A 19,466-nucleotide genomic window follows, 5' to 3' on the forward strand; every position below is an offset into this window, starting at 1 on the left:
GTGTGTGTGTGTGTGTGTGTGTGTGTGTGTGTGTGTGTAATGTGGGTGTTGGACGCACTGTGGCTCCTGTTATTACCCTCCAGAGCAGGGAAGGTTCTGGAAGTGTGTCTTGGGAACATCAGTGTAAGACACCCAGAGGCCTTGCAGCTTCTGGGCAGGCTCTGAGCCACCCTCAACCTGTTCGCCATGGTGAGTGCCTCCTACAGGCAGGCTCCAGCAGGTCAGGGCGCAGGGCTTGTGAGGGACCCCAGGGCCAGGGAGAGGACACACCAGCTGGCACCTGCCAGGAAAGCCTTTATTCCCATGAGTCACCCCTTGGCTTCTTCCAGTCAACCCTCCTCGGGGACATTGAGCTTCTCCTTCACCCCACAGGCCACCACGGCGAAAAAGAACTCTGGGAAGAAGGTGCGGATGTAGACGGCGGCCTTGGGGATGGGGTTGGCCATGAACACCTCTTGCTTCTTCCGCCTCACGGTGCGCATCACCTCCTCCGCCACCTCCTCCGGGTGCACGCCATAGGCCAACTTCCTGAAAAAGACTGAAGGGCCCCAGGAGGAGCCGGGGTTTATGGCCTGGCGGGGAAGCAAGCTGCCGGGAACCCTCTGCCTGCCCCAAACCCTCTGCCTGCCCCAAACCCTCTACCTGCCCCAAACCCTCTGCCTGCCCCAAACCCCCTGCCTGCCCCAAACCCCCTGCCTGCCCCAAACCCTCTGCCTGCCCCAAATCTGGAGGAAAGTAGGCCATTCTTGCTTCCAGGTCGACTCTGCCATCCGCTGGCCTCTACCCCTGGGGACATACTAGCCCCCTGCTCTGCTTGACTCTGTTTCTTCATCTGTGAAGTGGGCCTAGTTCCTCCTTGATACCCTGACTAGGGCAGTTTGAGCAGGAGAAGGGAGGTGCACAGAAGAGTTGAGGAGATAAGAAGAAGCTGGATGAATTAAGGCCTGCCCTTCGTCGTTGTGAGGCTGGGTTTGTCTAGGGCCTCCTGGGACCACTTGCTTGGACCTCCAGCTTGGTTCATACTGGTTCTTCAGTGTAGATGTCGAGTTTAGAATATTCTAGAATAATGATCATGGGCATTTATAGGGCCCTCAAGGTGGGCTGGTGAGATGGACGCTTTAGGCTCCTCAATAGTCTCTGTGAGGTAGGTATTATTATCCCTCATTCTGTAAAGGGGAAACTGAGGCACAGAGTCATTAAAGGACTTGCCAGTGTTCAACAGTCTGATCTGCAACACAGGCAAGCTTCCAGTGCAGGTGGTCTGGCTGGAAAGTCTTAGCTCCACTCTGTGCTGCCATTTTGGAAAGGGGAACAGGGCAGGTTTTGTCTTTTTTTTTTTGGTACCAGGAATTGAACTCAGGGGCACTTAACCACTGAGCCATATCCCCAGCGGCCCCCCCCCCTACCTTTTTTTGTATTTTATTTAGAGATAGGATCTCACTGAGTTGCTTAGTGCCCTGCTTTTGCTGAGGCTGGCTTTGATCTCATGATCCTTCTGCCTCAGCCTCCTGAGCCACTGGGATTACAGGCAGGTGCCACCACACCTGGCTAGCAGAACAATTCCTAAAGCCCAAATTCTAGTTATTACACATGCAAAACAGGCAGGCTGAGGAACAGGTTGAGTGACTAGGGTCTGTCTGGCCATGGTCTGTTGGTTGCAGGTCGGGATTTTCTTTGCCTGGTGCCTTGTCCTAGAGGTTTGTGACCCAAATCCTGCTATTAGCTATTTGCCCAGGCTCTACCACCCCCAGACTCATGCTTCAGGAACACCCCCTTGGGCCTATTGAAACCACAGCATGACCCCCCTCCCCAATCCCTCCAGCTTCCAGCCCCCCCCCCAACATCTCACATTTCAAAATGGAGGATTCCCAGTTTCCTTGCTCTGGATAAACGTGGTATGACCGGATGAAAGTGGGACTCACGGTACTGACCACAACATCATATTCCTCCACTTCAGCTCGGAGGCAGTCAAAGAAGCCTAGGGCCGCATGTTTGGAGGCCGAATCTGGAAGAGAAACAAGCCAGAAGTGGGGAAGGGCCCCAATCCTGTTTCCTGGTGGGTACGCTGGAGGCCAGAGGGCCAACAGAAACATTCCTGCAAACTCAGAGCTGGAAGTGCCCTTAAAGAGTCCACGCTTTGCTTTATAGATGAGGACAAAGCCCTCTTGAAGGGTAGAAGGAGGCGGGGCTGGGATTGAATCCAGTTTAGCTATCTGCCTGCTGTGTGCCCTTGGCCAATTTACCTGAGACTCAGTTTTCTTATCTTTAAAAATGACCATGAAATCTCTCTTGACAAGTTATTGTGAAGATCAAATGAGCAAACATAAAAAGCCCAGCATGGGTATGACTCCCCATTCCTTCCCAGGACTGCTGATCCCCAAGGGACTTATCCAAAGTTTGGGCCAGCTGGTGACTGCGATAATCTCAGAGGTCAGATCTCCCTCTTACTTCCAGCACCACCCCTCCCCCATACCTTTTTTCTTGGAGAAACTGCCCATATCATCTATATCATCCATAGCATCTAGCACCAAATTCAGTTCAAACCATGAAGGCCATGGATTGGGTAAAGAATTATTCTAGAAATCCCAAATGGTGGATACTCCCCAAATGATGGGAAATTAGAGCTACCTCTTGAGTACGTGGGCCCCATCTGCAGGCAGAGGAAGGCAGTAGGTGGATGTATTATGGTCTCTCTCCCATGCTCAGATACCTACAACCAGATCCCTTACTCCTTCCCTTGTTCTCCAGCCTGAGGGGTCAGGCTGTTCTGGGAAAGCCATCCAACCCCCTCACTGTGCAGGGCTTGGAGTGCAGGGCTGGGGCTCCAGTTCCTCACTCCAGTTCCTCACCAAGAAAGAGTTGCTTTAAGCATTGAACATGTGTGAGCTGTGTCACACAGAGCCTGGCTCGTGGAAACCCTTGGTTAAGTGGTTCATTTTTGCATGACCACTTTAAATTTCCAGAAGGTTCAAAATTAAAAAACATGAGCTTTGAGTACAGAGAAGCAGCCCGGGAGCCAAGGTGAGTGAGAGAGTACAGTCTGTGCTGCAGGTGCTCTCACCCCTCAGCTCCTGCCAGCTGTTGCCAGGTTGTTCAGAAGCTGAAATCCTGACATTTATTGAAATGTTCCAACATTTGCATAACTAAATATTAAATAACAAAAAGAAATTGCCACTGTGCTGGCTGAACCAAACCCAGATGGGCACCTACCTCCGCTTGCACCGCTTCCCCCCAGGTTGCCCCTCCCTGGTGTGTACAGTGAACCTGCACCCATCATTTCATGTGAGTCTCTGCACCTGTGTGAGACTCTCTGTCTCATTATTTTAAGACATTCAGCCCTCTGTATCCATGGGTTTCCCAGCTGTGGATCAAAAATACTCAGAAAAAAATTGCATCTGAATATGTACAGACTCTTTTTTGGTCACTAGTCCATAAGCAATACCATCTAGTAACTATTTACATAGAACGAACTTACTCTTTGGTATTGTAAGTAATCTAGAGATGATTTAAAGTACACGAGGCTGTGTGTAGGTTGTATGCAACTTCTATATGATTTTTAAGGGACTTGAGCATCCATGGATTTTGGCATCTCTGGGGGCAGGGCTTTTGGAACTAATCCTCTTAGTAACTAATATTCTTAGTAACGAGGAATGACTGTGTATGGATTGAAGAGGGGCAGAGGAACTATTATGTCCACTTTGTGAATTATGAAGAATGAGAAGCCGAGGGATTGTGCAAGTGAATGGCACCAGATTGCACAGGTAGAGATGGGCCAGTATGGACTTAATAAATCCATTTCTTTTGTTCAAGATACCCAGTCTGTGGTATTTGGTTATAGCAGCCCTAGCAACTCATGCAGGGAACCTGCACAATTTTCTTTTCTTCTTTCCTCTCTCTCTGTCTGTCCATTAGATGCACAACGAGCTCCTATTTTGCACATGGTACCATGGGCCACTAAAGACAAAGAAATGGCCTGTTCCCTGCCCTCCCAGAGCCTACCTTACCAGAGGTGGGAATGTCTCTGGAATTTCCCCAACAGATCCCATGAACATCTACTTGGAAATCTCTCTTTTCCTTGAACATCTTAACTTTAGGGCTGGCCCTCCTCTATGATTCTGCCATTTTTTTCTTCCTCAGAATGTCTGCATCTCTAACCCATTTTGTGATGTGCACCCAACCTTCTTTTCTGTCCTTCATGGAGGAAAGGGCTTTGTGCTGGGACTTTGCATCCAAGTAGGAGCATGACCTTCATCTCTCTTTGACGTGTTCAGCCTGCACATGTCCTGCCCATCTGTGAGGCTGAGCTTCAGGAGGAGAGGAACCCTATTTCTTATATCCCATCATCTCTCCTAGGGATCTGCATGCTGTAGATACTTGGGAAAAAAAAAAAAAAGGAAATGATAGACACCATCTCATCTCTGATGAGATATTCTTTGTTCCATGGAATCAGTCATATGCCGGGTCTTAGACATAACAGTGCATGTCTTATCACATAAGAAGTACAACATGAGGCACGCCATTTTTGTCTTAGCAACTTACAAGCTGTGCGGAATGGGATCCCAAACTTCCCTTGGATGTTATTCACTAAGACAATTTGACCTGTCCTCCGGGAGATCATGTTGGGAAGCAGGACTGGAAAACACAACGAGTCAGAGTTAGAAATCTGAGTGGGGTCAGGCAGTCTCTTTCCCCACCCCCTCCATCACACATGACACCACTACCTCAGTGACAGACTGCAGCAGGACAGGGATGGAATGGAGCCCCCACAATCATCGAGCTAGTGTTTTCAAAGAGAGGGCCAGCTCAGCTGGTGTATGGCTGGATGGTTTTAAATGACCAACCAATATGCATTAATTAAGTGACACCAACTTATTAATAATAGGAAAGACCTTTTCCTTTTTAATTCTTCTATTGTCTCAAGAAAAAAAAAATCTCTTGTTGGTTCTAACATGTCTTTAGTGCCTGTCTTGCAAATGCTAACAAATCTTTTAACAAAGACTGAACATCCTGCAGGCTGTGTTGGAACTTACTTCATGTAGTTTTCAGTGTGCCTTCTATTCATTGAGAGTGCAGAGAGGTTTATGTGTGTGTTGGTATGATAAATATGTCTTCCTAATGTGGATTCGACTTTAAAATGAGGAAAAGTGGAGAAAGATATTAAGTAAATTAATGATGCAGGTGAATGGGGCTGGGGCACCAGATGAAACATGGTGCTTGAAGACTCAACTTTCAGGATGGTCAATTGAATTTAGCCCCTTTGTGTTAGAGATGAGCAGAGGCTAGTGACCAGACGCAGGTCCCTTAGCATGTGAGAGGCCCAACCAGGAGGAGAAATCAGTTCTTCCAGTTCCCACTGCACTTTTTGTTCCTAATTTTCCTGCCATAGAGCAGTCCCCATAGAGGGTTGATGGAATGACACACAACTGTTGGTGTGTCCTACATTTCTTCCTTTCTTTCTTTGGGGTATTGTTGTTTGTTTTATTTGCAGTTATTTCATGATGTTAAAATTTCAGAAATGGTTGCTGTTAGATTGGGGGCCCTTCCTTCCTCCCTCCCTCCCTCCCTCCCTCCCTCCCTTCCTTCCTCCCTCCCTCCCTCCCTTCCTTCCTTCCTTCTTTCCTGGCTTCAACTTGTGCTTCTAGCTCATGGTGATCTCCATCCCTAACCTCCTGGGCTTCACACCTGCTTTGGAGCTCAGCGGTGAGCCTCCAGCTCACCCACACAGGAGCCTCCAGCTCACCCTTTAAGGGAGGCATCTTTTTCTTGCCTTCTCTGTTTCTATGAAGGGGTTGAAAGAATACCGGGTCTCTTATTAATTGGGGGATGAACCCTTTCCCTAATTCATTTCTGAAGACAGAACCTTTGACCAAGTGTCCTGGTTAGAAGCAGCTCAACTAACAGGATGGTGTAGCAAAATACAGGCAAAAGATGAAGACAGGGGGTGCCGAGATGTTGAATCTTAGGGGAGCCATGGGTGTGAGGATAGGGAGAGGGGGAAGGGGCAGAACTTGGCTGAGCAGAAGGGTTTCATAAGAGGGAGGTTGGAATATACCAGAAAGACACTTCCAGGAGCCCTTTTCTGACACCAACGTATACTAAACACTAAATTTTAAAAATGTGGTTAAGTATGTGAGTTTTCTATTATGGGTTGGGGAATTCTGTCCAGAATCTCATAATTGCCTGGCTACCAAACAGAGCCCTCCCTGGCATCCTGTGGCCCCGAAACCCACAGGGAAACTCACGAGACCTTTGGTCAGGGTGATGGGCCCAAAGTAATTGGCATCCATGATCTTTTTGTCGAGCTCCAGAGAGATCTTATCAACAGGTCCCTTCACCTTCACACTGGCATTGTTGATGAGAATGTCCACGCAGCCATAGCAATCCAGGACTTCCTTTGCCACATCCTGGACACAGCTGATGTCTGCGAGATCCAGCAGGACCAGCTTCGGGGTGAATGTCTGCTGAACCAATGAGAGATGGGTGGGATCAGGGCCCCCAATCTAAGAGCAACCATTTTTGAAATTTAAACATCATGGAATAACTGCAGATAAAACAAACCACAATACCCCCACAAAGAAAAAAAGTCAAAAGAAGAACAAGTTGAAAGGACTCTGGGATGAACGAGAAGGAGGAAGAATTTATTCTGGGGACCAAGGCAACCACAACTCCCAATTTTTTAAAAAAAACTATTTTTAAAATTTATTTTTTAGTTTTAGGTGACACCACATCTTTATTTTATTTTTAGGTGGTGCTGAGGATCGGACCCAGTGCCCCACGCGTACTAGGGGAGAGCACTCTACCACTGAGCCACCACCCCAGCCCCAACAACTCCAAATCTTAAAATGCAATAGGAAGTCTGAATTTTTGGCCAAGTTTCCAAAACTGATAAATCCAAATACTCATAGACTCAATTCTCGTCCTTGACATTGGTCCTTTTTGGAGCCCTAGCAAGGTTCCAAGGTGACATCATTACTTTTAACATTTCTTTTCTTTTTTTTTCAATATTTTTTAGTTGCCAATGGATTTTTAACTTTATTTGTATGTGGTGCTGAGGATTGAACCCAGGGCCTCACACATGTTAGGCAAGCACTCTACCACTGAGCCACAACCCCAGCCCCTACTTTTAACATTTCTGAACTCCTTTTTGGAAAGTACTTTCCAAACTGGCTTACAAGATTCAGAAAATCCATCACAGTACTCTGGAGCTACATTTGGTTCGGACCTAAATCATACACTCAACATAGTATCTTTGGAGCACCCACTATGTGCCAGGTACCGTGTTTAGCTCCAGACCCTTGCAGTCATTAAGACTCTATTATCCCAGGGGTGAAGGGTAGATGGGAAAATGGGTGGTACTGTGTGGTTGATACAATCCTAGTGTAGGACAGACACTAGTTCTGAGAGATGGCTTTCAAGAGAAAAGACCACTGTGTGGTCACATTTGTGTGGAAAATCTAGACTCTTCTCCCTAGACTCGTCTCCAAGTTCTTTTTGGAGACACACAATGCATACTAGCATACCAATGGCTCTGAGAGGTCCTGCAATCAAGAAAGCAGAGGACTCTGGCTTAACTCAGTACTGCTCACACAACTGACTACAGAACCTTGTAACCTAGTAAAATCCCAAGAAACACTTTGGAGAATTCCATCTTGCCCTATTTGATCCACCTCCTCAAATACCAGATTTAGCTGGGGCTGGGGCTGTAGCTAAGTGATAAAGTGCTTGCCTCGAAGGTGTGAGATCCTGAGTTCGATCCTCAGCAACATATAAAAATAAATAAGTAAATAAAGATATTGTACCCAGCTACAACTAAAAAAAATTTAAAAAATACCAGATTTAGTTCTAAATTACTTTTGGCTGTTGACAAGTGTCAAATCCAACCTCAAGGGTGCAGATTAAAAAACATCCCAAGAATCTCCAGGAGAGCCTCAAGTGCAAGTTCTTAAACAATGCTCCCGAAATGCTGGGAAAACTGAAGCTGCACTGAGATAAATATTCACTTCCTGGGTGACATCTTGGGAGGGGACTTCATGTCCCTGATTTCTTTGAAGGGATGTCATTTGAGAATTTGTTATTCTTGTTTGTTTTAAAACCAGCCCTGTCTATAATCAGCGCAGACCTTGGACATTCCTTGTATTCTAGATTCTTTTGGGGTGTAACTTACACAGACTCTGGATGAGAGTCAGGCTAAATTTTGGGCATGGTGAGTAATCAAAGCAAGTCACCCCTTATGCCTATGTCAAGATCAGGGGGACCATTGCTTCCCATTTTCCCAGAGCAATCACCAATTTATTCCACTTGGCCTCAATAATCACTGGAGGCTACAATAATCACTGGAATTCTAGGAATGGTTGGGTCACCTAGAAGTGACCTGAGCCAATTGCTGAAGGCCTTACCTTTCTGGGGTCAGCCACACTGGTCAAAGCATCATATAGGTTTTCTAGTCTCTCCCAGTTCTTTCCGCACAGCACCAGTCTTGCCCCACCTGTATGGAACACCCGGGCACACTCTATGGAGAAAAAAAGAAGTAGGATAGTTATAAGGAATTCAAGCAGTCAATGAATTCAAAAGGGCTGGGGATGTAGCTCAGTTGGTAGAGTGCTTGCCTCAAATGCACAAGGGTCTGGGTTCGATCCCTAGCATCACAAAAAAAAAAAAAAAAAAAAAAAAAGATTCAAAAATCTTAGCACCACGAAGTCATTTCATTCAGATCTTTCTCTAGGCTAAAATTTCTTTTCTTTCTTTCTTTATTTATTTTCTTGGGGGTGCGTGTATTGGGGATTGAATTCTTATCCCTGCACATGCTAAGCACATGCTTTACCACTGAGCTACACCCCAGATTTTTTTTTAGGCCTTTTGAACCTCAGCTTAGTTGCTTCCTGTGAAGAGAAACTCATAGTAGGTGAGTTTGTTGGATAATTCTAATGACTGAAAATTCTTTCTCATATTGAACACAAATATGGCCCTGTCCACCCAGCCTTTATTTAGGACCACACCCCGACAGACAACCTCAAAGATAGCTAAAATCTTGAGAACAGCCACCATGGTTGTCCAGATCCAATGCTCCCCGTTCTCCACATTTTCTCTGTGAATAGATAACTCAGCCAGGGCTCTTTTTGTAAAAACATGAATCTTTTTTTCTGTCTAATTAATTTTATTCTGGACCAATTCCCGATTGACCCAACCTAGCACTCTTTCAACTGGGCAACAATTGTAGACACCCGGTATTCTTATGTATCAGAATCCTGATACTTAAAAATAACAATGGTTCACTTTATCTTGACAATTGGATTGTTCTAGGAACTGTTGAAAAAGATTCCTACATATTTGCCCATTTAATCCTCATCAAAACCTTCGGAGGTGGTATCTCAGGTTGGATCCCCAGACGTAGACGCTGAGACAGGGAATCGTGTGGCCAGGACTTGAAGGAATGCTATAAAACCTATCTTGGAGTGAGGACATGGAGCAGATGCCAGCCAACACTGTGGTCTGCGGCAAAGTCTGGCCTTGGCTTGATCCAAGGAAGTTTTCAGAGTCTAAACCTATCCAGTACAGTCCTAGCTGAGGAAAGAGGACCAGCTTTTGCACACTTGGTGTCAGCCAGTCGCTGACTGTGGCTGTCCCCTCCGAGGCTGCAGAACTCCTGGGCAAGGTAAGGTTCACTGGCAGAGGATAAATCTCTGGGAAAGAAAGCATCTGTGAGCCATTAACAGCCAACACCTGGGGACAGGACGCACAGCACCTGAAGAATGGATGAACTGGCCAAGCACAGGGATCGGTGGGAGGCACCAGCAGCACCTCCTCCAGGATGGTATCCAGTATTGTCCCCAGGTTGCCCAGGCACACTGAAGGATGCCTGGCAAACTGGGTGTCCACTGGAGCCAGATATCTGGGTGCAGTGGCTCAAAGTGATTTTGTAATTGTGTGATTTTTTTCCTCCTACAGGGGCAGCAGGTTGATGCAGATGGAGAGGGGGACACATGCTGGACCAGATAGTTGGCTGGGGTTCTATATGTGGGCTTTGTGGGCAGGGGAGTTGAGGTGTTGAAGGGAGAGCAGTTGAGGGGCTGGACCATGAGCCAGGCAGAATCAGGAGTAAAGGTCAAGGACTCTAGGGATGAGATCTCAGTGAGGTCTGAAAACAGGTGCATTAGGGTTGTGCTGTGGCTCAGTGGTAGGGTGCTGGCCTAGCATGTGGAGCCCCCCAGGGTTCCATCCACAGCACTGAAAAACAAAACAAAATAAAAAAAAAAAATAACAGGTGCAATGGAGAGAGCTGGAAGGAGGGGAGCTGTGGTCAGTCTGCTGAGTGAGTTTCATTCATCAAGAAGTGACTGCATGCAGCCAGGTGCAATGGTGCATGCCTGTGATCCCAGCAGCTTAAAAGGCTGAGACAGGAGGATCGGGAGTTCAAAGCCAGCCTCAGCAACAGCAAGGTGCTAAGCAACTCAGTGAGACCTTGTTTCTAAATAAAATCAAAATAGGGTTGGGATGTGGCTCAGTGCTCCAGTGCCCCTTCGTGTAATACCTAGTACCAAAAATAAATAAGTAAATAAATAAGAAGTGACTGCATTAATCATGTCATGTTGAATTGTTAGCACTGCAGAAAATGTATGGCTTCTACCAATGTGGAGGTTGTATGGAGAAACGGGATGTCCATGATGACTGTGGATGGCAAAATTCAATAAAGATGTCAGTTCATCTCCATGTTAATTTGATGCAGAAAATCAGGATCCCAACAGGTCTTGAGAAATGACAAAAAGACTCTGAATTTTATGTGGAATACTTTGCACATTTGAATCAGAATAATATATATGAAGAAAATAAAGAATATTTTGAAAACATAGTTATTAAAATACAAAAGCCCAGAAATGAAAGCAAAGTGTTAGTAATGCAATGCAAGCATACATAAAAATACTAATGAAAATAGAGCCAGGCATCAATGAGAATTTAATATATATTTGATAGAGTTAGTGTTTTGAATTAGTGGGAAAAGAATATATTATTTTAAAAGTGGTATTTGAATATCTGTTTGGAGGGAAAACTAAACGAATTATACCAAAATATTCTAAACAGTTAAACATAAAAATAGAATCATAAAAGAACTAGAGGAAAGTAGAGATGGATATATATTCTTGAGTTCGGAAAAGGGTTTTTTGAGCATGCTCCAAAGAAACAAATCACAACAGAAATGATTTGTAGATTTTTTTTTTTTTTTTTTTGGTACCGAGGTTTGAACCCAGGGTTCTTAACCAATGAGCCACATCTCCAGTCCTTTTTTGAATTTTATTTAGAAACAGGGTCTTGCTGAGTTGCTTAGGGCCTTGCTAAATTGCTGAGGCTGTCTTTGAACTTGGGATCCTCTTACCTCCCAAGGCACTGAGATTACAAGCATGTACCACTGCACCTGGCTTGATTTATAGATTTTTACTCTTAAAAATCTTACATCAAAAAAGTATAAAAATAAACAAATATAATGATATTTTAAAAGTATTTTTAAAAAGCATAAAAAAGAAAAATTCAAGTAAAAGCATTTATAACCTGTATAAGCAAATAACTAATTTAATTCACATACAAAGAACTCCTATAAATCAATAAGAAAAAAGATAGAGACTAATAAAGAAATGGACTGAGGAGATAAGGTAGCAATTCATTTTAAAAGGATCAAGAGTTAATGTACAGAATGTAAGAGTTTATACCAACAATACAGAGATACATATTTAAAAACAGCACACATTTTGATTGAACAGATAACCAAGAACAAAATTGATAATAGTTTTGACAAGATTAAAAGGGTCTTTTTCCCCACTTTCAGTTTAGTGAGATATACATTGCTATAGTCTTTTGGAAGAAAAACTTGATGGTATCTTTAAGAGCACTTATTTTAAGCATTTGTTCCAAGGACATGATTCAGAATGTCTGCATGGGCATAGTTATAAGATTGTTTATCTCAGGACCACTTAAAATAGTAAAGAATAGGAGGTAATTGCAAATGTCCAATACAACAGAGATTGATAAGGTAAATTATAAAATGTGTAGACAGAATATTTTGAAACCCTGAAAACTGATTTTTCTGAAATGCATCTACTGACGTACAAAGAAGTTCACAATAAACTCAGATTAAAAAAAAAAAAAGATTTAAAGTCAGCGTGTCAAATATAATGCTATAACTTGATCATGTCTTTGTGTTTATATGTATAACAGGATAAGTGATACATATCTATATGTAACAGGATATTAAATTGGAAGTTTAAATTGAGCACTAAGATGAAATAGATGCAAAATTCTAAAGTTAGGTGGTAGTCCAAGACACAGATTTTCAAAGGAAATAACTGAAACCTTATTTTAGGAAATTCCATTCCCTTTAGCCAAAAACTGGATCATGAAAATGGATCAAAGAAGAGGATTGAGAGAGAAGGGTAGCTTGGGAGGGGGATTTCTCTGGAGAGAACTGTTGAGTGAGTTTCTGTCCATGGACTGGGGTTGGAGATATGTTTCTTTCACCTCTATCCTAGAGAGAAGGTTCTAGAGGGATCCTATGAACAACCTACTAGGAGTTCCCTGCAACCAGAAACCAGCCTAATGTTTGAATCACACCTGAGAAATGTAATGGGCGAGAGCCAGGAGCAGAGGCAAAGAAAACTAGGGCTGCTCCTTGGGGAATGGTCTGAAGCACTGAAGAGCTCAGAGCCACCGTGGACCAGAGGTAGGCCATGCTTTGGTTGACAGCTCTTTTGAAGTCGGCCCAAGAAGACCTCTTAGAAGGAAAGTAGAACTCCAAAAGGAAGCCTCTCCATGGAGTTGACAAACCACAAATCAGGAGCCAAAGGGAGAGTGTGGAGAAAAAGTGCATATGCCCCACTTCACAGAAGTGCGGAAAAATTGCTTCTTTGCAGCATTTGAGGCTGGAACCAGGGCCTTGCACGTAGTATAGGCAAGCACTGTACCTCTGAACTACAACTCCAGCCAGACTTAAGTTATAAGCACATGCAAGATCCATGCAGCTTGGAACCATCTTACAACATGTCAGTTGAGATAAGAGTGTCTTGTGCTCTTCTCTCTCTTTCCTTCGTGCCCATCTGCCCCTAGGAGGGTCAGAAACAGCAGGAAGCTAGCCTAGTCCTGAGAAACTGATGTAACTCCATTTTTGAAAACAGCTTCGACCTCAAGGCCTGTCCAAAGGGAGGGGGCTTGACCCTTGTCATTGGAAAAATCCCACAGAGCACTCCTAGGCACATACCCACCCTGCTGAGTTGTTTGTCTGTAAATAATGGAGAGATCTGTGGCACCAGGTGTCCCTGACTCAGTTAGGCTAGGTGAGGACCTATAGCAACCCCCTAGCAACCACCAATCAGCATGAGACAGGGAAAATACCTGGGATGCCAGATGACCCCCCCAGTAGTCTTGGTGGTTGATAACATGTTGGGAAACTGTGTAGGTTAGCACATACACCCCTCACGGATTAAACCAATCAGCTCAAAGGAATCCCCCTCTTGTACTAACCAATCACCCCTACCCAACTTGTTCCCGCCAATGAATGTGCTAATCAATGTTAGGAGTTGTTATTTGATTTTCCCGCGGTGTGAAATGATTTGCTGTGTGATGTTGTGACACCTAGAGTATCCCCCAAAACCTATAAAATCTCACTGAACAAAGGACCCGGGCTCACTCCTTGGAACTGCTGAGTTGGAAACGGTTGTGAGTCCAGGCTCGAGCTTGCAATAAAGACTCTTGTGTGATTGCATTGGATTCAGCTCCTGGAGGTCTATTGGGGTCCCACAAATCTGGCATTACAGTACTTGCTCTAGCTGTGGGTGGGGAGCAGGATGGGGAAAGAAAGTTCAACTTTAAGGAAAATGGACATGTTGATTATACATTGGGCTACGCATCCCAATTTTTGAATCAGTGCTATGCTTTGGGGCCTATGGTGACCAAAGGATTTTACATAATCTAGAGTAACCAGAAAGCCACGGGGTGTCTGATGTTTCTTTCTTCTTTCCCCTTAAACTGCAGAGAAAGGAGTCCCCCCACCTCGCCTTGAATAAATTTGAAAAAGGCTGACACAATTTGTATCCCTCTTGATGAGTCTCATTCATTCACAAATGATCATATTTAGGAGCATCATAACTGGGGAAGGGGAAGGAAAATAGAAGGCACTTTCCCCAGTGGGGGGGGGGCGGTTCTAGGTGTTGTTTGTTTGTTTGTTTATTTTTTTAACTTAATCATTTAAAAAAAATTGTGGCCTAGATGACAACAGAATTCATGAAGACATTTCATTTGGAGGGACATTCAGTTTTGGCTGTAATGCTGAGGGGCTATCTATATGTGTTAGCTTTTTGTTGCTGTGACCAAAATACCTGGAAAAAAAAAAAAAAGCAACTTAGAAGAGGAGAGATTTATTTTGACTCACAGACCACAGTCGACAGACTCCTTTATGGGAACAGCAAGGGAGAGGGGCGCAGCAGAGGAATGCCACTCACTTAGGGCAGATGGGAAGGGGGGAGGGGCCAGGAATAGATACAGTCCCCAAGGCCAAGCTCCCAGGAACCTACTTCCCCCAGCCACGCTCCACCTGCCTACAGTTACCACCCAGTAATTCATTCAGATTATTCACCCATCACATGGATTCACCAGCCTCTGAGGTTACAGCGCTCACCATCTGATCATTGCATAAAATCCCCTACAATTTCCACTTCGGAACCTTGCTTCAGTGGGGAGGAGGCTGCCAACATTTGGCGGACGGTCCATTTTCAGAATAGAGTATTTAGCCTTAATGGGGATGTAAGATCCCAATCGTAGCCATTTTCACCACCATCCTTTCCTTTTCCCGCCCCAACTTAAAAAAAATGAGCCAATCGCGTGCATGGTGACCCTGCTCCTCCTATCAGGGTGAAGGGCAGCGCTGAGTTAGGGACCAGAGCAGGAGGACTGGCAGCCCTGGTGCCCTTGCTGGCCAGGTTCTGTAGCTTGCCCTCTGGCAGAAGTAAAGTTTGCCTGGCCCACCGGCTCAGAGCAGGTGTTTGGCTTCTTGTGGCACCTCCGTCTTTCTAATGGGACATTCTAGATTCAAACCGTTAGCATTATAGCAGCCATGCTGGGTGTCAAGCAGCCACCCCGGTCACATTTTTACAAATCGGGACATGAGGTTCCTTGAGTTGGTCTGAATTTCCTGGAGTCCCACAGCTTGTAAGGGGTGAGGCCAGGGTGTAAAGCCAAGGGATCTGAAGTCGGACGTCCAAGTTGGAGGTCACTTGTTCTCTCCACACTAGGATGCCTCTTGGCCAGTCCCACCACGGCTGGGAAGGGATACACTGTCCCCCACCCATTTTCTCCCTCCCTCTTAAGCTGGGTACTGGGGGGAGGAGAGGACCTGTGGCCAGGAGCCAGACCAAACCTGCAGCCCTGGCCTCCTTAGGAGAGGCACCTGATGTTCCAGGACCTCTCTGCTGACACCTTGCTTTCCCAGGCGGGTCCTAGAGGCTGTAGCCCACTGCAAGCCCAGAGGCACCAGTGTCCCAAATAAATCATTTCTGCTGAGGCCAGGCTCCTGCTGTACCGGGTGTTATTTTTACTCTTTATCAGCTGGGCTCAGCATTTATCTGTGTGAAACACCAGGACACTGGCCAATTCACACAAAGAAATCTCAGATGCCATTGACTATAAGATGCTTCCTGGCTTCAGAGGACATAGAATGAGAAAAGACAGCTTTCTACGGATTGTAAGATGCCCTGAAAGATACCTGATCTCAGCATTTTTTTTTTTTTCTTTTTTGGACCTGGGGATGGAACCCAGGGGTGCTGTATTATTGAGCTCCATCCTCAGCCCTTTTTATTTTTATTTTTTTTTAATTTTGAGACAGGCTCTCAAGTTCTCACTAAGTTCTCCAGGCTGGTCTTGAACTTTCGATCCTCCTGCCTCAGCCTCCCCAGGTGCTGGGATGACCAGCATGGATCACTGCACCTAGTGTGAGTTCAGTAATGTTTAAAGAGGGAAAATTGTGCATTTTAGAAGTGATAAAAAGCATGGGCAGGGGAGATATTTGGTTGGTACATTTGAAGTGGTTGAAGTATTTTAATTGTCACTCTTACCACAGACGTGCCAGGTGTAGGATGGCATGATGTCTGACTTGTCTGAATTGTGGGGAGTTGGGGTGAGGGTTGGATGTCCTAACCATGATCTGTTGGTTTGACTTTCCTAGTGTACCACCTGGTGCTTCCTGGGGGGTTCTCTCGGGTTCCATGGATCCAGGGTGTGCTTGCTGTGGGCTGCACAGAACCCACTTCATCCTCTCCCTGTCTCTCGATTCCTCCTTTCCTAGGGCTTGAGACATGGAGCAGTTGGAACCTGGAATCAGTGGCACGCTAAGGCCAGGCATTTGTTTAAGGTCACACAAGCCCAGCTTCTCGAGTTACTTCTAAATACTTGGGCCTTATTTCTTTCTGCTTTGCATTTCTTTCCAGGGTGGGTCAATGAGATGCAGTAAGAAAGAACACGGTCAGGATAGAGTAGGTCACATTCCACCCGTCCCATGCCATTTTGCTCCTGAGATGTATTTCCTAGGGTCCTAACCAAATGAGATTTTAAAAACAATTAAAACAAACGCACAGCTCTCAGCAGTAGGGAGACTAGTAGTGCTATCTAGTAAGCAAATGAGCAAGGACATAGAAGAACTGAGTAACCTCCTCAAACACCAAGCTCTCAGGAACCTACACCACTGTGGACCATATATCCAGGCCATAAAGCCTGCATCGACAATTCAAAAGAATTGAAATCACACAGAGCATATTCCTGGACCATATTGGAAACCAATAAAGCAAACATACAAGAACATGCTTATTAAATGAGTGACCTCCCTGAACTCGTGGTCTCTGTTAGAGGCCGTTCATCACATAAACACATGCTGAGAATTTACTGGATGCCAAGTATGGAGTTAGGCGCTAGGGATACCAGGGTGAACAAAAGTCAGGCTCCACCATCAGGAAGCTTAGTCTAGGGGACCAACTCAAGAGACACACAGTCAGGGCTCAGCCCAAGGAGTAAGCTAAAGATGGTGTGGGGAAACAAAGGATCCCAGGATCTAAGAGGGCAGTTCCTCAGGGGCCAACAGCCAGGGGCAATTGGCAGGAGGGTGCCAGGGTGGAGGGGTGCGTTAGCAGGCGGGCCAGATTCTAGACAGACATCTTCTATTTGGAGAACAATATTTCCCAGAGTCTTTGACTTTGAAGGGCTCCAATTTTTCAGGGTAAAACTGTCACCTGATGTCTCATCTGATAGGCAAATGTGTGTTCGGTTGGGGTTTGTGTCCTGCTCCCTTCTGAGTTCTCATTCTAATGAGGCAGGATATCCCCTTTGGGAATTGCTTCGTGAATGGGCCATCTAGAGACCCAAGTCTAAGCACCTCATGCTCTGCTCTATCCTGACCGTGGTTGACCCAAGTGGATCACTCACTGAAATCTAATCCATTCTCAAAGCATGCAGATGGACTGCCATTGGGGTGTCCACAAGAACAAGCAGAAGGCACTGAGGGAATTCTCAGAGAGGCGGCTACAAGTGTTCTCATGATGGTGGCACCATGGGAGGAAGTGCCCACCCCCCCAGTAGAGACTCTCTGGAAGGAATTATTTCTCAGAACACAGGGGACCAACAGTCACTTGTTGAGTGACTGATGGATGCTTGGCTCTGTGGGTTCCAGGCTTGATTAACAAAAACAATAGCAGAAATCACCCCTAACTGATATAACAGATGGGGTCAGAATCTTGCAAAACCAAAGGACATTCAGAACCCCTCAGGTCACAAATGCTACCAGCAGAAGAGCCCCCCCCCCCCCACTATCTAATTCAGGAGTTGCAAATGTAAATGCCTTCAAGACTGGGTGGTGGGGTGGTTGAAAGAATCAGGCCAAGAATAATACAATAGGGAGTGGTGGGGAGTGTGGCACAGGGAAATGGGCCTGCTCTGCCTAAATTTGTACATCAGCATCCTTATTATAAATAGTGAGAGGCTCCCATGATAGCCCCAGGTGCTCTTCTAAGTGCTACCCCTGTGTGAATTCATTGATTCCTCACAAAGACAGTATGGGGTAGAGGCTGCTAGCTCCGTTGCAGATGAGAAATTGAAGGCAGAGAAGTGAAATTGTGATGGCAAAACCAGACCTGGTTGTGAAATGAAATTATAAAAAATGTTATGGTAAGAAACCAATGCCTGGGGAAGGGGTCGGTTCCTTTCTCCAGGAAGTGGAGGCTTCTGGGCCCAAAGCCAGAGATTTCTCCAAGGCCTTCCTTGTAAGAGGAACCAGTTCTTCCCCTTATCACACTTAACTTCCGAAAACATGCTTCCCCTCTAGAAACCCCGGGCACAACTGTCCATCGGATAGACTAGGAAATCTATGACACTAGATAGCCTATAAAGATTGTGAGAAACTGTGGATCGGGGCTCAGAGTTTGGAGTTTTGTTTTCCTCTGGGCCCACTCACACAAAATAAAGTTTGGAGTTCTTCTCTCTGAGTGCTGCCTGCTGCATCTCGGTCAGTCTGTTCCCCGCAACAAAATGACCAAGTGCTGGAACCAAGCATTGAACCCAGTACCCTTGTCTGGGTTCAAAACCCAGATGCAACCCCAGCTAAGGGCCTTGCATTTCAAAATTTCTGGAAACCCTTGAAAGCAATATCGCGAGAACACAGAATTGACCCCTCCCCTCCTGGCAGGCTAGAGATGAGCCCACCAGGCTAGAGATGAGCCCACTCACCTTTGCCCAGTCCTGAGATGGCATCCGTGATCACCACCACTTTGTTCTGCACCGCTGACTTTGACCACAGCCTGGATACCTCCTGATAAATGAAGAGGAGGCCGCTGATTCCCAGGAGCAGCAAGGGCAACATCAGCATGGCCATGACCCCCATCTTGCTCTGGGGGAAAAGAGGGTCAGAGAAGGATTGGCTTTGCAGAGAAACTGATTGTGATGCCCAGGTCTGCAGGGGACAGTCACTCCAATCCTAGAGCCTCTTCTCCTGGAAACTCAGCTCTGTGCAAGCTCCCGGGAAGTGACCACCTGGTGAGCATGCTCAACCCCAAATGTCCAAGAAATAGGGAATTACTCACGGTGTCTCTGAAAGCAAGCTGGATCCAGGGCACCTGCCCTCCCCAAAGGTTAATGACAAATTTAATTAAAATGGGTCTGCATGTTGGGAAGGAAATCCATGGGTGAAGGCCACTTGCTTGGGCCCTAATGGTTATTTATAGCTCTCATTTGCACTAAAGGGCTTTTCAGGGTAAATATAGTGTCTATTCTGATATTCAGGGACACATGCTGGCCGGCTCTGATTTCAGAGTCCCTTGCCAGAACTGTTAGAGCTCTCCTGAGTTGGAGAGATTTCCTCTGCAACTTGGGGGCTGAGCTTTAGGGATCTAGACCTGGGATTCTCTGCCCAAAATGCCTCGGCCACACTTCCCGTATCAGGGAGCTTCCAG

The 19,466-nt window shown here is 45.7% G+C and overlaps 1 protein-coding gene across 2 annotated transcripts; it reads right to left on the reverse strand.

Moving 5' to 3' along the window:
• Positions 1 to 274: 274 nt before the first annotated feature.
• Positions 275 to 19,181, reverse strand: Dhrs7c (dehydrogenase/reductase 7C). Of its 2 annotated transcripts, none has more exons than XM_076870061.1 (7): positions 19,098 to 19,181; positions 18,745 to 18,904; positions 8,397 to 8,509; positions 6,248 to 6,458; positions 4,540 to 4,632; positions 1,850 to 2,005; positions 275 to 538 (listed from the first exon to the last, which is right to left on the reverse strand). In XM_076870061.1, exons 2-7 carry the CDS (start codon positions 18,896 to 18,898, stop codon positions 330 to 332), a joined length of 936 nt encoding a protein of 311 aa, XP_076726176.1. In that variant the 5' UTR covers positions 18,899 to 18,904; positions 19,098 to 19,181; the 3' UTR covers positions 275 to 329. The 2 variants fall into 2 exon arrangements, with proteins under 2 accessions (XP_076726176.1, XP_076726175.1); XM_076870060.1 differs by having other exon boundaries at positions 6,248 to 6,461.
• Positions 19,182 to 19,466: the final 285 nt, after the last annotated feature.

This window comes from Callospermophilus lateralis, chromosome 11 (genome assembly GCF_048772815.1).
Source record: "Callospermophilus lateralis isolate mCalLat2 chromosome 11, mCalLat2.hap1, whole genome shotgun sequence".
Classification (NCBI taxonomy): Eukaryota; Metazoa; Chordata; class Mammalia; order Rodentia; family Sciuridae; genus Callospermophilus; species Callospermophilus lateralis.